At 42.6% G+C, this 19,083-nt stretch overlaps 1 protein-coding gene across 2 annotated transcripts; it reads right to left on the bottom strand.

The window, feature by feature from the left end:
• Window positions 1-40: 40 nt before the first annotated feature.
• LOC137005334 (calcium-activated chloride channel regulator 3A-1-like) lies at window positions 41-18,836 on the bottom strand. 2 transcript variants are annotated; one of them, XM_067366178.1, is made up of 14 exons: window positions 18,668-18,836; window positions 5,266-5,403; window positions 5,030-5,171; window positions 4,839-4,944; window positions 4,585-4,753; window positions 3,930-4,163; window positions 3,597-3,821; window positions 3,328-3,508; window positions 3,124-3,230; window positions 2,832-3,047; window positions 2,336-2,600; window positions 2,069-2,233; window positions 824-1,048; window positions 41-683 (listed from the first exon to the last, which is right to left on the bottom strand). In XM_067366178.1, exons 1-14 carry the CDS (start codon window positions 18,812-18,814, stop codon window positions 298-300), a joined length of 2,706 nt encoding a protein of 901 aa, XP_067222279.1. In that variant the 5' UTR covers window positions 18,815-18,836; the 3' UTR covers window positions 41-297. The 2 variants fall into 2 exon arrangements, with proteins under 2 accessions (XP_067222279.1, XP_067222280.1); XM_067366179.1 differs by lacking the exon at window positions 18,668-18,836 and adding an exon at window positions 17,624-17,766 and having other exon boundaries at window positions 42-683.
• Window positions 18,837-19,083: the final 247 nt, after the last annotated feature.

Genomic DNA, 19,083 nt, shown 5'->3' with positions numbered 1-19,083 from the left:
TGAAAGTTTAATACATGCCTTTTACTGTACAGAAATGTTTTTATTCTTTTGTATTTAAAGTCGCTCACATTTCAGAGGAAGAGACATCGATTGAGAATCTATTACAAATGAGAATTCTACATGAGATAGCAATACATGTACTTGAAAAAAATATTCAGAAAGTAAGAAATTCTCTTTGATAGTTAGAGATGGTTGTTTTAGGAAATGTTCTAAAGTTATTGGATGTACATTATATTCAAATTAGACATAAAGATTGATTTATTTGTTTGCATCAGATTGTTAATTCCAGTTGTTTCTTTAACCAAGGCGTTTTCTGCGTCTCACTGACCATGTGATTACAGCAACAACAAAGCATATGACCATAATTACTACACACAAAGAAATGACTAGAACTGTCAAATTCAAGCCTGGGTTTGATATTCCAGGGGGGTTTGGATCAGGGAGGATCTTTGAAACTTGAGCGATGTTAGAGGTTTCAGATTTTGCATTTTGTTCATCCTCAGACTGAACTGCAAAGAAAAGTGTGGTGCCATTTTGGATTGTGAAACTGAGATTGAATGAATGCTGTTCAACTGATCCAGCCTCCAGCGGTAAGACGGCAGCTGTGTTGACTACATGACCATTGATGAAGTTTTCTCGAAGCATTTGATGGTCATAGCTCCACCTGATCTCATAGGATTTAGCTTAAAGCAAAAGAAACATGTCATGCAAGACAATTAAATTTTCATTATTTCATGATCTAAATTTGAAACTAATTCTATGTTGTCAGTGAAGATGAAAAACATTGTATTTTAAATTCTGGTATAGTAACTGTATGCTTTACCTGTCCCTTGGTCGAGGTCTTCACCAGGAGCCGTCCAGCTGAGAAGCACAGAGTCCTCCTGGATCTCAGCACTCAGATCTGTGATTTTGTTAGGAGGGAAATTCGGTGGGGCTGTGCCTGTAAAAGCCACCTCAAAACTCTCACCGATGGCTGTCCTGGTAAAACTTCCAACCTCGAGTGGTTCTTCAGAAACTTGAGGCTTTGGAGGGTTCAGCTCCACCACACCTGAAATTAGAAGAACCACCTGAATCTGCTTGATTCTGTCTGAAGGTTTTCTCCGAGCAGCGGTGTAGCTAAATATAGTTCCAGTTTGTGCATGACTTTCTGCAGGTTACATAGATACAAGTGTATTTGTGAGGGAGTAACTGAATCATTATCTCAAGCAATTCATTCAAAACAATCATTCATTCAGTCAGTCACAAGCTGCATTCCAATTATCAGGGTCCCTACACAGTCTCTCTATTCACTGAGCAGGACCAAGATCACTTCACTTGACTGAATAAGAAGTTTGGGTTGACAGTACATGCACTTATGTGTACTTACAGTGTATTTACTTAAGACAATACTGGTAAGCTAACTACAGGGGTTAAAGTAGGTTTAGGGTTAGTACCTATTATTACCCAGCTATTGCAATTACATTTAGTTGCATTGTAAATTTTGTGTCTTGCACACTTCATACCTGCGAACAGCTGCGTACAAACCACAAATTGGACTAATTAAATGCAATAACAACTCCTTTATATTTTTATTTTATCCAAACTTTAGAGTGCTGGAGTGATGCACAATAAATAGTGGGCATAATTCTGCTTTGGCTTTGTTTAGAATTATTGCTGCTGGCCAGGGTTGCCAGGTTTTCACAAAACCCACCCAATTGCTCCTCAAAACTAGCCCAATCACATTTTTGGTGGGGCTCCCCTGGTAAAGTTCACATTCAAGGGCTAAATATCATGTTATTTGGGGTCGATTCAACCCACAGACATGAAAAGCAACCAGTGGAAACAATGTAAAAGTAGCCCAATTCCAGGGGAAAACCGCAGACTTGGCAACACTGCTGCTGGCAAAAATAGAATGTATCTGGCAATATTGTGTCTAAAACTTTAAAAAAGTTACTCAATATTAACTTTTTTTATTGAACCACTGTAAAACAATATCAAACTCACAATTGTGCTGTTGGTCTGAATGCAAGTTTATCTTTTCAGATGTGATCAAGTTTAAATGCATTTTCAAAAATAGAGAAGAGTTTACCGTTTACCACGTATCCAGGTACATATGGGGCGCCATTCTTTTTTTGGACAGTAATTCTGGCTTGTCCATCTTGATTCTTCACTCTTACTTTCAAGCTGATTCTCCCTTTTTCAAACTTTGTGAAATATCTGGAATAGACGCCATCATCTTTGAAAGCATCAGCTCCTGAAAAGATGAATCTCTGAGTTATATCAGTTGGAAATTTACATTATGTATTTATATTTTAAGTTAAGTGCACACTTGAAACAAGAATTATGGGTAATTTACCTGCTCCATTGTCCAGGAGTCGTAATTCTTGTGCGGACCCAGATTGGGACTCCAGCGTAGCCCGCACTTCAGCATTTATTACAGGCCTGTAATTCTGACTGACCTCAGCAAACACTATCAAGGGTTTAGTGCCGTCACTGAACTGCTGGTTTATGCGGGTTTTGACTATGATAGGAGGAACATCAGCACTCGCCGCGTGACTCGTTACTGTTATAGTCAGAGCCTGAAGTGTTGTAGTTCGGATACTGTACTTCCAGTCCCCAGGCTAGAAAAAAACATGCAAGCAGAAAAATAGAGGTTTGCTGTAAGTGTAGCTGAATCATCAGTGATAACCTCTAAGATAAGTCTTAGTCTGAAGATACTGTCGAACACATTTTCTCTCATCTAAAACTCTTGGCCCAGATGCCTTTTATTGTGTTATAATAGTTTATGTTTAGTTTAGATGTTTATGGACTGAACTATAAAATGAATAACTGGTTCATAAAAGTTGTCATACCTCTGCAGTTCCTGGAACATTCAAGGTGACTGTTTTCAGAAATGGATCATGATTCATTTGTGTCTCACTGTAGACCGAGCCACTTGGTGACTGTATGGAAATGCTAGGAAATTGACTTTGAAAGATTATTACAAAGCTGGTTTGGTTACCAACAGTCTGATCCACTGATACTGTCCCATTGAACCAGTCTGATGTTGTTTTTCCAACACTTTCTAGCTAAAGAATGAAAAAAATAAAAAAATTAAACGATGAAAGTAATAATTGTATCATGCTGAGTGATCACTTGCCAAACCTGAACTGGGTCTTTTGTGTAATCTCCATTTGATAATGTCAGTGAAGCAAATGCATCCATTAACTGGTTGGAGGTGATCTGATCATTTGGTGAGAAGTAAATTCCCCCTATTTTCACCATGAAACAATTTTGCAATACATGAACTGGCGCTAATGCAATATGATTTACTCAGATATAGATACTCATTTATTTTTTTTTACTTACCAGTTTCTTTTGCCATTTGCTCCAGTAATTTATCTGCATTGGGACCTAAAGCTAGTGTGTGTATAATGGCACCACTTTTTATTGCATTCTGACTACATGCATTAATGTCGTCTGTCGCCTCACCATCTGTCAGAAAAATGATTTCATCTCCTAATGCATTCCCATTGTCTGTTTCAAGTTCCTGATGGTTAGAAAATAGAGAGCATTTAGATTAAACTACATATACGCCTCACATATTACAAACATAAAATTAACAATTAAAATGGCACCTTTATGCCTAGATCAAGGCCTTTACACATGTATGTCCATCCATTTGCTCCGCTTGGCAACAATTTGATGAGTTTCTCTCGTGTGGATTCACTGTCAATAGTAGTCAAGCGGCTCAGAAGCGTAGCATCAGTACTAAAGCTTACAATTCCAACACTGGCTTGATCCTCAATGATTTCCCGCAGGAAAAGTGTGGCAGCCTGCTGTAGTCGAAGGATTCTGTTGTCCTAGAAAATGGAACTCATTTAAGAGCATTGATATTCAGTGTGTAAAGGCTAAAATTATGCAGCCACACTTGTTTCAAATGAAGTTAAGGATTTTTAATATTTGCATACTGTTGCCATGCTTGTTGAGACATCAAGGATGAGACAAATAACCCGTTGCTCTCGTTGCACAACTTTAAAAATTGGCGCTGGTGGAGAGGACTGCATTGGTTTTAGAGAAGGAAGTGTGTCTTTATCCACAGAATCCTCAAATATTACGTTCCACGTCGGCTTGTTGCCACATTTTTCATTTTGCAGGTTTGGGGCTTCATAAATGTGTTCGTGTGCTCGACAAAATGTGATTGCCTAAAAAACAAAATTTGTCACTAAACAAAAGTATGTCCCCAAACACTCAGTTTCGCTCAGCATATCGGTTTAAGATGTGTCGTTTTATTTAACCAAAGAGTTAAAAAGAAAAAAGAAAAAAAAAGAACTTGATTATCTTTGAGTCCTCATATCACTGAATTTCAACTTTATATCTCAAGTAATTTCTGACAAACTTAAAAAGTAATATTAGCTTCTTATAATTCAAACTTTATATTTTGCAAATGTAACTTGTCAAACAGATGTTGCAAATTGAAATTGATGTAGATAATAATTGTGGGATGTAACATCCAAATGAACGTCCAAGGCCCCAGGGAAAAATCATGTACTGTATGCTGCAAGTTTAATTAGTTACTGAAGTAATTTTCTGGAATGTGTGGAAACATGCAAAATCTGCACTTACAGAATCCAGGCTTGGCATGAACATTATGGAGCTCTCTGTGTACTGATTTTTGTTTGGAAAATACTTGCAGCCTTCGGTAGGTAGTAAAGTTTGTGGATCAATGTTGCACAGTTGAAGAGATCCATCAGCAGAAGGATGATAAAACAGTCCATCAATTAAATTGCTACACCTACAAATAAGCAAGAAATCAAAAGTGATTGTAATTTCCAAGGACACTTTAATAATATTCTTTCTTTTTATTTACAGTTTATGACCTTGTAGCTGCAGGGCGGAGATTAGAAAGGTAGAATGGCTTTGTTTCACTGTATTCATCATACACGCCCCATCTCAGATGAGCCCATTCATGAACCAAGACCTTTCCTGCAAACAAACATTTTTGGTAATTAAACAAACAGATTACTGCATTAACCTGGATAAATGTTGAAGGATAACAGATGACATTCACCTCTTGGTCCGTAAAGCTGAATGACAGAGTCGTTTAGGAGATAGTTTGGGGTTAAATGAATGTATTGAGCCTCATCTCCACATTCACCATACTGGTGAGCGTATGGCTCAATTGAATCAGCATTATCGATTCTTATTTTGGCCTGTGTTTGACAGAGATTGGGTCAGCAACATCATATGTGAATGAAATGACTGGAAATTAATATTTTAAAGATATAATGCCATAATGCTCTGTACCTTTTCATAGGACTCTGTGCTTGCTCTGTCAAATTTCACACCACTCCAGTTGGGTGGAACGAGTATCGTAGCTTCTTTGAAATAGACCTTTTTTTCCAATGCTTGATGAAGATAAATCGACCCTTCAGTGAACATGTCCTGTCAGAAGGAAAGTGAAAAGATAAAAAGAAAAAACTCAGAGAAAACTCAGTGTATTTAAACAAAATTAATTGTTAATTTGTTCATTCACAGTACTATCAACAATTATATATATATATATATATATATATATATAGCTAGCATACACCATTTATCTTGTTTAACACGTCCATTTTGCCATCATTGCCATATTTTTTCAAGGTAAATTTAGATGTCTTTCCAAAAAATAACCAAATAACCTAATGATATGCTTTCATATAATTCATACATTTAGTTTATACAAATATGTATGTACATATTTAGCTTATTATTAGGATTTTTGCTCTGATTTTAATACAGTTCACCAAAAAAAAAGAAATAAATAAAAAATAACACGACTAATAGTAACCATTGTAAAAGCAATTCAAAACAATATGCCTGTTATACAATTATGACTTTACAAAAGCACATTACATTACAAAAATAAAGCATAAATATAAGAAGATGAACATAAAATGGCATTTAACAATTATTTTTTAACATTATTGAATTTAATATTTTAATTTTCACAATCTGTTTTTACTGTATACCGAAATTACAACTGTTATAACTTAAATTTGTAACTATTATTTTGCATTTTAGACTCATTTTCAGCACAAAGTACGTGCATTATTTTATTTTATTTTATTTTATTTTTTATTCATATCTGAGTGAACCTTCACTGCGTAGTTAAGAGGTGTGTGTGGAAATTGCTGCGTTGTGACTGCGGAACATTTGTGGAAGCTTAAAATTGTGCAAAACAATCTCGCACCCTTTTGAGGTCCTGTTATAAAACATACAAACAGTATTACTTTAATTTAACAGGAATAGTTAGTATGTTACTACCTTGAAACCGATAACGATGTTTCCCATTCAGTCGGTCACGTTCGACGTACGTCGGACAGACCGACGAATAGGAATCTCGCTAGAGAGGCCAATCTACTTCGAGTGTAACTAAACGAGCCAATGCACATTGGCATGCAATCATATGCATCAGCTGCTCGCCTCGCAGCGCGGGTATATAATGAGCAGCAGGTGCGTTGCATCTTCAGCTTTTCGCTTCGGAGCCGAACGGTGTTTGTTCCTGTTCTCTGCAAGCGAGTGTCTGCTAGAAGACGAGTCAAGCTTTTGGTTGAACTTCTCTTTTTTTCCGAGTGCGGGCGAACAGCACAGCAGCGGGGTCGACGTCCTCTCTTTTTCTGTTTCGTTTGCCGTTTTTGAGCAAATAGCTGTTTGACAGCGTCAGAAGGCTGTTCTCACGGCCGGTACGGTGCGCTTTTGAGCGCTGAAAAGCCGTTTTTACGGCTGGTAAGAGTGAGCGCCTTCAAAGAGAGAGAAAGCACATGACAGGCTGCACACAATCCCTGTCTGTGTTGCGGTGGCCGTTCCCCTGCGTGCTTCAGCACTTCTAAAAGAGTAAAGTCCCTGAAAGAGCTTACACAAGTAGATTCGCGTCTTTTTAAAGACGACATCCTACTTGTGTTTCTGGATGCGATCGTTCCTGTCCTCACTGACGGCCACGATCACCGTTTCGCATGTCTGGGCGCGTGCTGAAATGATGTTCGTGGGTGTTCATGTTTTCATATGAGAACATGATCACGTCGACACGCCGGTCGTGACTCTTCTTTCTCCGGGAAGCTTGAGTCCCCTCTGTTGTTGGCCAGCTGCCGCTTGTGTGTAAAAGCACAGCCGCGGCTCTGCCCGACACTCTGGGAGACCGCGGAGATCAGCGAGAGCAAACCTCTCGCTCCTCTGCGTGTCGTGTGCCGTCGAGCTGCCGGGCTGCAGCGCGGGTTGTCACGGCAACCCAGCGCTCGCTCGGCGCTCTAGATGCGCGGTTCCCTTGCGTAATCTCCATTGTAGCGCCCTCTCTGGTGCACCAGAAGAGGTCTACTTTGCTGATATGGCTTGGGTGACATGAGGTTGAGGGGTTCCTTCGGGGAACCAACCCCCTAGGGCCCCTCCCTCTCTAGCGCATTGCAAGCTGTGCAGTTTCTGGATTGGACTGCTGGTCCTTTTCATAGGGGAACCTAGCATTTCATTCAGAGCTCCAGCTGAGGGACAGACGTCGATTGCAGCATCGGAGAGAGTGCTGTTATGCTCTGGAAATGAGGGTGACGCTGCCCACTGTAATGGTGTGTGCTTATGCTGACTCAGATTCAGAGTTTACAGCCATGCTTTCCTGGGTCTTCCAGATGTGCATGGAAAACTTGGCAGTATGGGGGTATATTGGTGCCATAAATATGGAATGCCAAAGGTGCCAATCTGCATAAGTTTTTCCTCTCTCACTACCCTCTTGGATGGGGTGGCTGTACACAGACCACACCCACCCTGCATGTGAGGCCAAGGCACTCTTTTTGCATGAGGGTAGTTCTGTGCTGGGGTTGAGCTGCGCTTGTTGACTAACCGTGATCAAAGTCACGGCGCAGGCCCTCAGCCAGACGATGTCCACCTCCGTGGTCCAGAAGTGCCCCCTGGCTTACCTTGTGAGGTGTGAGAGGTTGTCAAGCTAAATGCTTTCTCAATGCTCCCATCTTACGAGGTGGCCTTTCGGTGACACTGTCGAGGACTGAGCCCAGCGGTTCTCCTCAGTTAGTAGCGGATAGGGGAGCTTCCCATGACAAACCATTGAGTTCCTCTTGGGCCGCCCCTCAGTCTGCTCGTCGCCAAGGGTGTCGTCCCCTGCAAGAAACTCCGGCCCAGCAGGCTCTGCTGTATCCATTGCGGGGAGATGACGCCTCCCGTCTCTGCAGCTGTTTAACTGGTTGGTGAGAATCACCCCTGAGACGGGCGACCCAGAGATGGGTGGGGCTGCTCTTCCACCCCTGGAGGAGGGCCAGGTGGTAAATCCTTTATTGGGTTTGTTTCTGTTCCGCCACTGACCCAAGAGGCAGCGGTACCCAAATTTTAAAGAGCAGTTCCTCCATTTCCAGGTCTGAAGAGGGTTTGGAGAGCAGTGGGAGGAGAAAAACCTCACCACTCTCATCCCCCTCTTCTGTCGCCAGTGGACAGCAGCGAGCAGCGGGCAGCCAAAGCCTCGACTGCTCCCTCTGTCCATCCGTGGAGCCAGGTAAGTGTTGCCTAGCACACTGTGACGCCGCTTCGGGCCGCCTCACAAAGAGAGCCCCCCGAGCCGCGTCCCTGTGTTCCACCTCGCTGCCCTGCTGCGGGTACACCGGTGGTCCCTTTGGTCCTGCTTGTACGGTCTCTGCGAGCCGGGTTAGCGCTCCCCAGTCCGTCTCGCTGGCTCCTTCGGACCATCAGGGTCGGCTTTGCGATTCAGTTCGCCCGGCTCCCCCCCCCCAAGTTCAGGGACGTCCTCTTCACTACAGTGAAAGATGCCGATGCCCCTGTCCTGCGTGCGGAGATCGCAGTCCTACTGGCGAAGGACGCGATAGAGCCGGTCCCTCCAGCCGATTTGAGGTCGGGGTTCTACAGCCCCTACTTCATTGTACCCAGGAAAAGCGGCGGGTTACGACCGATCTTGGACCTGCGAGTTTTGAATCGGAGCCTCCACAAGCTACCATTCAAAATGCTCACGCAGAAACGCATTTTCGAGTGCATCCGTCCCCGAGATTGGTTTGCAGCGATTGACCTGAAGGACGCGTACTTCCATGTTTCAATTCTTCCGCGACACAGGCCATTCCTGAGATTCGCGTTCGAAGGTTGAGCATATCAGTACAGAGTCCTACCCTTCGGGCTGGCCCTGTCTCCCCGCGTCTTCACGAAAGTCGTGGAGGGAGCCCTTGTTCCCATGAGAGAACGGGGTGTTCGCATTCTCAACTATCTCGACGACTGGCTCATTCTAGCACAGTCCCGGGATCAGTTGTGCAAACACAGGGATTTGGTGCTCAGACACCTCAGCCAGTTGGGGCTTCAGGTCAACTGGGAAAAGAGCAAACTCGCCCCGGTGCAGAGGATCTCTTTTCTCGGTATGGAGTTGGATTCGGTCGAGCAGATAGCACGCCTCACAGAGGAACGTGCTCGGTCAGTGTTGAACTGCCTGAATACATTCAATGGCAGGACAGCGGTCCCACTGAAGTTCTTTCAGAGGCTCCTGGGGCATATGGCGGCTGCTGCGGCTGTAACACCGCTCGGTCTGCTTCATATGAGACCGCTTCAGCACTGGCTTCATGGCCGAGTCCCGAGATGGGCGTGGCAGCGCGGCACATTCCGGGTGCCAATCACTCAGGCGTGCCGCCGAACCTTCAGTCCGTGGTCGGACCCCTTGTTTCTTCGGGCAGGAGTGCCCCTAGAACAGGTGTCCCGGCATGCTGTGGTGTTCACAGATGCTTCTGCCACCGGCTGGGGTGCCACGTAATACGGGCATGCAGTCTCAGGGGTTTGGACGGGACCCCATCTGCATTGGCACATCAATTGCCTCGAGTTGCTGGCAGTACGCCTTGCTCTGAGCCGCCTCAAAGGCCTGCTTCAGGGCAAGCATGTACTGGTCCGTATGGACAACACTGCGACCGTTGCGTACATCAACCGTCAAGGTGGTCTACGCTCCCGTCGCATGTCACAACTCGCCCGCCATCTCCTCCTGTGGAGTCGGAAGCATCTGAGGTCGCTTCGCGCCATTCATGTCTCCGGTGTGCTCAACCGTGTGGCCGACGAGCTATCACGAGCTGCGCTGCCAGGAGAGTGGCGACTCCACCCCCAGGTGGTTCAGCTGATCTGGAGAGAATTCGGAAAGGCTCAGGTAGACCTGTTTGCCTCACCAGAAACCTCCCACTGCCAGTTGTTTTACTCTCTGACCGAGGGGACACTCGGGACAGATGCACTGGCTCACAGCTGGCCCCGGGGCCTGCGCAAATATGCGTTTCCCCCAGTGAGCCTACTTGCACAGACCCTGTGCAAAGTCAGGGAGGACGAGGAGCAGGTCTTGTTAGTTGCGCCTTACTGGCCCAACCGGACCTGGTTCCCAGAACTCTCACTCCTCGCGACAGCCCCTCCCTGGCCCATCCCTCTGAGGAAAGACCTTCTTTCTCAGAGACGGGGCACTCTTTGGCACCCGCGTCCAGACCTCTGGAAACTCCATGTCTGGTCCCTTGGACGGGATGCGGAGGTTCTAGGTGACTTACCCCCTGAGGTACTTAACACCATCACTTCGGCACGTGCACGGTCTACGAGACGTGCTTACGCCTCCAAAGTGGAACCTGTTCGTCGAGTGGTGCTCTTCTCGCCGGGAAGACCCCGAAGATGCTCGATCAGAGTCGTGCTTTCCTTCTTGCAGTAGGGTTGGAGCGTAGGCTGTCCCCCTCCACCCTCAAAAGTCCATACTGCTGCTATATCCGCTTACCACGACCACTTAGATGGCAAATCTGTTGGTCAGCACGACCTGGTCATCAGGTTCCTTAGGGGGCGAGACGGTTAAATCCTTCTCGTCCCCTCTCCATACCCTCTTGGGACCTCACTCTGGTGCTGAGAGCACTTCAGATTGCTCCCTTTGAGCCTTTGCTGTCAGTAGACTTAAAGATTCTGTCTATGAAGACTTTGCTGCTGGTGGCATTGGCCTCCATCAAGAGGGTAGGGGACCTGCAGTCATTTTCGGTCGACGAATCGTGCCTGGAGTTCGGGCCGGGTGATAGCCACGTGGTACTAAGACCCCGGCCTGGTTATGTGCCCAAGGTTCCTACCAGTCCCTTCAGGGACCAGGTGGTGAGCCTGCAAGCGCTGCCCTCGGAGGAGGCAGACCCAGCCCTGGCTTTACTCTGTCCAGTCCGCGCTTTGCGACTGTACATAGACAGAACCTAAAGCCTCAGGACCTCAGACCAGCTCTTGTCTGTTATGGAGGCCAGCAGAAGGGAAAGGCTGTCTCCAAGCAGAGGATGGCCCACTGGATAGTGGATGCCATCGCCCTGGCTTACCAAGCTCAGGGTGTGCCCTGCCCGCTCAGGTTGCATGCTCACTCCACGAGAGGTGTCGCATCCTCCTGGGCGCTGGCTCGTGGCGCCTCGCTGACAGACATTTGTAGAGCTGCGGGCTGGGCGACACCTAACACGTTCGCTAGATACTATAGCCTTCGTGTCGAGCCGGTCTCCTCCCATGTTCTCGCCACAGGTCAGAGGCACGGAGAGGCCCCGGCTTAGTGTCGGCTTGCTGCGCTACATGCGCTTCTTTTCTCCAGAGAGTCCCTACAAGGCAGACCCTGTCGAGTCCTCCGATATCCCTTCGGCAGCCGACGTGGCGGAGCGTCTGGCGCCAGGCCTATACTCCGTTGTATCCTTGAGAACCGGGTTTAGGCTGGGTTCCATATGTGTGACCCTACGGGGATCCCATATGGTTGGTTCCACGGTTGCTCCTAAACGAAGCCCGTGTCTTTCCCTCTGGGAGAACCTACCCTTCATCGGGTTGGAGTCACCCCAGCTCTTCCATATGTAGCACAGCCCTACAGGGTTAGTCCATATGTACTTCTCCACATAACTCCTTCGGGGAAGGATGTGGCTTCCGCAGCGTTCCTTTCCCAGCGAAGGGTACGCTTTCCCAGCGTTATCCAATAGTCTCACTGAATGGGTTTTGGGGAACAGCAGTGATCGACTCTCTCTGTGTTAGCCCTGTCCCACCATCCTCAGGCAAGGGGGTTCAGGTGGCTTACAACAGAGCGCTGGAAGGGGGCAGCTCCTGTGGCGCTTTGGTAGGGATTCCTATTCGTCGGTCTGTCCGACGTACGTCGAACGTGACCGACTGAATGGGAACGTCTCGGTTACAAAGGTAACCCTCGTTCCCTGAAGGAGGGAACGGAGACGTACGTCCCGTCGCCACAGTCGCTGTACCCCGCTGATGCTGCCGCCTATCCGGTTCGGCTCCTCAGCGAAAACCTGAAGATGCAACGCACCTGCTGCTCATTATATACCCGCGCTGCGAGGCGAGCAGCTGATGCATATGATTGCATGCCAATGTGCATTGGCTCGTTTAGTTACACTCGAAGTAGATTGGCCTCTCTAGCGAGATTCCTATTCGTCGGTCTGTCCGACGTACGTCTCCGTTCCCTCCTTCAGGGAACGAGGGTTACCTTTGTAACCGAGACGTTATTTTGATATTTGACTATAATGGCGCTTTGCTCTGGTCTATGCTCTGGTCCAGATCCAAATTACGTTCTTCATGGAGTATAAGGAGTATATCTGTATCTGCACAACCCCCTCTGTTGGAGAACATGACCACTAATTTCTCCAGCAGCCTGCTGTATGCTCGTTGGGCTTTTTTGCAATGTCGTTTTGAACAAACGGGGACATTTCCGGGGACAGAACACCAAAAACCGGGACTGTCCGTAGAGGTCTACAAAGAGGACCCGAGACCCGAGGACCCGGGACCCGTACGGGTTCGGGTCTATATTTTAAATGGTCAGCCGGGTCGGGTCCCAAAATATTACTTCGGTTTCCGGGTCTGTTTAACATTGTGTGTATACCCAAGCCAATCTGATTCGGAGATCACCCGGCCCAGAGAGTCAGTCAGCGCTGTGCGTGTGTTTTGTAACTTGCAAAGTATGAGCCAGGAAATAAGGTGAAAAAAACACGAGTGACCCCAGCCATCAGAAGCAGAGCGGGCGGAGTTAAAGCAAGCGAACGGTGATCATCGAGTTTTCCTATTCCTATTGTGTGCAACAGTAATGCAAACAAACTTCAAATCTCAAAAACTGCTTGCAGCCTTGCACACTCACATTTAAATAACATATTTCAAATCATTAACACAATCTGAGATTAACTATCACACAAATGTTTTCTATGACGCTTAAAAGCTTGTTTCAGGTTGCTCCAGCTAACGCGCATGTGCGGTCTCATGCGAGCGCACTTTCTTTCTCCTATATTTATAATAATATTATGAATGAACCGTCTTGTTATAGAGTTTTGGTCAGACTCGGCTTAGAGAGCACAGAAATGATCGCAAATAAGTAGCTAATGCTAACGTCAGCTGCCATGTCACTGAACAAGCAATCGTTATTATTCGCAAGGGCAAACAGTTATTTTACAGTTAAGTTATTTTATTATGAGTTGACTCGAGTCTCGAGATACAACAAAATAATGCAAAACTGCAAAGTCGCATTTGTCATCATGACAGCAAGTGGACTATTAAAGCTGGAATAATGAGCATTTCAATCGGCAAGAGAGGAATAACGGATGAACTTTCTTGGCAAGTGCATCACAGTCAGGTACAAGGGAGAAAGCTAACTGTTAGCCTACTAACATTAGGTAAGACAAAACGTTTTATTTTCGTGACTTGTTTATTGACTTATTAATAGCAGTTTGCTGTGGAATAGACCTATGTGCCGATCGGGTCCAGTCGGGTCTCGGTCGGGTCCAGCTTTCAAATAATAGACAGGTCCACGTTGGTTCCGGGTAGTACATTTATAGCATCTCTTGGTTCTGCACGGTTTCGGGTCCAACTTTCAAAATAATAGTCGGGGCCGGGTCGGTTCGGTGTAGCACATTTACGGGTCTCTTCGGGTTCGGGTATGAATTTTTGGACCCGTGAAGACCTCTATGTCCCTGTGCAACAGCAAAGAGCTTGTTGTTAACATTTTAGACAAGTCAAGTTACTGAACAGGACCACATGGTGATGCCAAAAAAAACTAAACCAACCGCCTTGACCTGCAAATATATTAAAGTACACAGCAACATACACAGGACAAATCCAAGCATTATCCTGAATGTGTGTGAAAACAACGTGAAAGTACTGAAATGTGTCTGTGCATAAATACAATGTGCGATCAGTGCGTCGAGAGCGCTCATACATGATTTGTTTGCCCATCAGTATAACAGACACGCGCGTGCTTCTGTACTTCACCGCAATCATCTTTACTTTGACTGCAATCCTCATCCATCAAAACTTTCATAGCAAGAAGCTCGTTGGCTTTATCCAGCCGAGAAACATAGTTTTCATATCATCTGTCCATACAGCGGTGGGATGTTTCGACGTTCCGTTCAGACAGGAACAGCGTGATGCGGGAGGGCTCACGCTCTTCAGATGACACAATATGACAGAGAGTTCTTGTTTTAAAGCGAAACAGACACTGGAATGAATAATTCTCTCTGCCATCTCTGATATAATCAGCATGGAATTTAAGATCATCTAACTGCGTGACGTAAATGACGTTATGACGCAATTTCACATGCTTCCGTAATTTTTTGCGTTAAATATGCGTTAAAATATTTTAACGTGTTAAGGATTTTGGGTAACACTTTAGAACAATGGTCCGTCATTAATAAGTAACTATGCAGGAAGTAATGCAGGACTAATGAGTAGTATTACATTAACACTTCAGCTACTACTATTAACTAATATAGAAACAAGCTTAACTAATCAGTAAGTAATATCGAATTTGGGACTAAGATAGTTCCTTATTAGCTAATCAATAATTAGAGAATGAGAGTGGCATCATTAAGAACTAATAGGTAACTATGACCAATTATAAAGAATTACTAATTAATTACTAATCACAACATTAAAGTGTCTGAGATGTGAGCAGTTGTCTTTTTTTACTCTCAACGTGGTCATAAAATGCATCATTAATTGCTCAAGTGTTACAAAGTAACTATGCAGGAACTACTAGTGATCAGGACCATTATTTTAAAGTGAAAAACATCTTTTTCACTTTAAAATAATGGTCCAGATCACTAGTAGTTCTTGAAGATTGTTGTTTTTTACTCTCAACGTGGTCATAAAATGCATCACTAATTACTCAAGTACCTAGTCATTCTTTAAGAACTACTAGTGATCTGGACCATTATTTTAAAGTGAAAAAATATGTTTTTCACTTTAAAATAATGGTCCTGATCACTAGTAGTTCCTGCATAGTGACTAGGTAACACTTGAGTGATTAATGATGCATTTTATAACTATATTCAGAGTAAAAATTATGACTGATTACGTCTCAGACACGATAATGTTCTTTACAATTTGTCCGTTACACTGTAAAAAAAAAACTGTCAAATTTACGGTAAAATACCGGCAGCTGTGGTTGCCAGGAATATACCGTGAAAAAAATGTGGAATCTGTAAAAGACAATACGGTATACTGGTTTTGTAACCCTAAATTTTACAGTAGACAACGTATTTTTTTTACCAAAATCATGGTAGAAAAAAACAAATATATTTGTCAATTATACAGTAATTTTATGTAAAAAATGCAACTTTCCATAGCTTTTTACGGATATTTGCAGTAAAAAAAAAAAGTAATTTGTTGTTAATTTAACAGTAATACACTGTAAAAAAAAAAATCCCAGTAAAAGTTGCGGTAAAAAAACGGCAGCTGTGGTTGCCAGAACTTTACCGTAAAAAATACAGTAGCAACATTAAAAAAAATCTGTTAAATTTACGGTAAAATAAAGTATTTCATTAACTGATATAATGTTAATTTACCAACCTAATGAAGTACTAATATTTGTTTTGTATCTTTACAATACACTGACAGTCACCAAACACAGTGGTGATGAGAGTCACATGATGAATCAAAGTTCATCACAAGCAGATTTCTCACAAGCTGAGAAGGACAACACTAACGTATAGAAGGCGCACACAGTGTCATTCACACACTAAACACCATCATGGTAACATGCATGAAATTTTAAAAATGCAAACATTAACATCTAAACATCTGTTCATTCTCAGTAAGAACTTTTGTTGATGTATGACAGAAATCAAATCAAACTGGTTAATAATAAGTGTAATAATGTTTAATGGCTGGAAGTCAGTTGTAGTTGTTGTGTCTCTCTCTTTTTCTCTTGTTGTTTCTTCAGTGATTCTGCTTATTATCATCAGGTGTCTCCACTAATTGTCAATCATCACTCAATCATCAATCAATTATCTCATTAACTTTAACACTGCTTCAGTGTTACTTTTTAACACCCGGTAAGATGTGTTAATTTAACACTGGGGATTTTGCTGTGGTATAGTTAAGTACTTTCACTTAAATGACAATTAATAGGTAATTTGCATTGCCATTTAAGTGAAATTATTGAACTTAAATATACAAGCTTGATAAAAATGATAATTCTAGAAGAAAATTTCAGATGGCACTTAGAGGCTTTTGCATCTGAGCTCTTCGTGTATTAATCATGTTGATAGGCCCTATAAAACAAATATTACATATTAATCATGTCAATTTCCTGCATCTGTTATTGACGTCCAAATGACGTCCAAAAAAATTACCCCATTAATTTTTTTATGGGTCATGGTTGGACGTCCAAATAGTGGACCTGTATAATTGACAAATATATTTGTTTTTTTCTACCATGACTTTGGTAAAAAAAAATCCGTTGTCTACTGTAAAATTTAGGGTTACAAAACCAGTATACCGTATTGTCTTTTACAGATTCCACATTTTTTTCACAGTATATTCCTGGCAACCACAGCTGCCGGTATTTTACTGTAAATTTGACAGTTTTTTTTTAACTGTGTAGTTTGGACGTCGAATAGATGTTCAGAAATGGTCATGGACCGACGGACCTAATATAGACATGATCTGCATGTCTATCCGACGTCCAGTGTTTAGTGGGATTTTTTAACATCTTGCTTCTGTAAAAATGAATGTTTTTGTTTGCTTAAAGGTGCCCTTGATCATGTTTTTAAAAGATGTAATATAAGTCTAAAGTGTCTCCTGAATGTGTCTGTGAAGTTTCAGCTCAAAATACCCCATAGTTTTTTTTTTATTAATTTTTTTAACTGCCTATTTTGGGGCATCATTAACTATGCACTGATTTTCACTCGACCCCGCCCCCTGCCAATCGCATCTTCCCAGCCACACGAGCTCTGGACTATATTACAGCGCATTTACAGAGTTCACACAGCTAATATAACCATCAAATGGATCTTTACAAGATGTTCGTCAAGCATGCTGTATGCATGCTTCGAATTATGTGAGTAAAGTATATATTTGGATGTTAAACGTTTGATTCTGCATGAGTTTGAGGCTGTGCTCCGTGGCTAACGGCTAATGAGGAGAGATTTATAAAGAATGAAGTTGTGTTTATGCATTATACAGACTGCAAGTGTTTATAAATGAAAATAGCGACGGCTCTTGTCTCCGTGAATACAGTAAGAAACGATGGTAACTTTAACCACATTTAACAGTACATTAGCAACATACTAACGAAACATTTAGAAAGACAGTTTACAAATATCACTAAAAATATCATGTTATCATGGATCATGTCAGTTAATATTGGTCCATATGCCCTTTTTTGCTATTGTCATCGCTTGCTTACCTAGTCTGTTGATTCTGCTTTGCACATCCAGACGTTCTGCCCTTTCTAATGGCTTGAATATGAGCTGGCAATGGCATAGGCCTATGCAAATATTGGGGGCAGAGCCCCCGACTGTTACGTAACAGTCGGTGTTATGTTGAGATCCGTGTGTTTTCCGGAAGTCTTTTAAACAAATGAGATTTATATAAGAAGGAGGAAACAATGGGGTTTGAGACTCACTGTATGTCTTTTCCATGTACTGAACTCTTGTTATTTAACTATGCCGAGGTAAATTCAATTTTTGAATCAAGGGCACCTTTAAAAATCTACAGATTTATACTGTGAATTCCAATGTGCACAACCCCAAAAGATGTAGTTTTACTCAAATAATACCATCAAATCTAAGGTTTTTAGACATTTTCAACATTACAACATTTAATTGTAAAATGTATGCATATTTATTTGTTTTCACAGAAAATATTTATAATTTCAACATTTTATTACAGTAAAAAACAAAGTTTTATCCAGTCTCACAATTAACGGTTATTCAATCTATTTAATACAGTAAAAGGAAGTTTTTGGTTTTACGCTCCATTACCGTTGGAATTTGACGGTGTTTTGCTGTATATTTTACTGACTTTTTTTACAGTGTAGTTAATAGTTATTAATGATGGTAATCTCTTTAGGTAATTATTGATTAGCTAATAAGGAAATATCTTCTAAATTTGATATTACTTACTGATTACTTAAGCTTGTTTCTATATTAGTTAATAGTAGTAGCTGAAGTGTTAATGTAGTACTACTCATTAGTCCTGCATTACTTCCTGCATAGTTACTTATTAATGACGGACCATTATTCTAAAGTGTTACCGGATTTTGAATTATTCGCATGCGTTAACAGCCCCTAATATGTAGTTCTGTTATACAAATATATACTAAATTAATTGGATTAAAAACATTGGAACACAAAATCTTTCTTATAACATCTTTCAAAAACATTTAATGCACATAATAGCCAAAAAAAAAAAAAAAAAAAAAAAAAAAAAATAAAGCAAGCATATTCACCTTAATTTTATCAATGAGCGTGCTATCCTCTTTTACATTTGAACTGATTGCAATGGTAATGTCAACATAGCCATTTCCATCTAGTTTGATTCCAGTGGAGGACGACAGCAACATCCATAATAAGACCAACACTGTTCTTGAGTCCATAGCTGTAGAGTTCTGAAGAACAGCAACTCCCGAAACCCAGTTTTGAGACGTATATAGTAAAAAATTAACTTTAAGGGCCTGATTACAGATAGAATGTAATTTACTGGAATGTACTAAATTATATCAATATAACTGGACTGAGTCATACCAATAAAAAACATTACAACATTGCAACATGGCAACATTACAGTGCCATGGGGCAAAATGTTGGAGACAGCAATCAACAGCAAGCTGTTTAATTCACTTTCCTTAACTGTTATTGCACAGGA

This window comes from Chanodichthys erythropterus, chromosome 17, assembly GCF_024489055.1.
Source record: "Chanodichthys erythropterus isolate Z2021 chromosome 17, ASM2448905v1, whole genome shotgun sequence".
In the NCBI taxonomy this organism is placed as follows: Eukaryota; Metazoa; Chordata; class Actinopteri; order Cypriniformes; family Xenocyprididae; genus Chanodichthys; species Chanodichthys erythropterus.
Note: the sequence above shows the minus strand (reverse complement) of the source record. Positions and strands in the feature narration are given on the sequence as shown.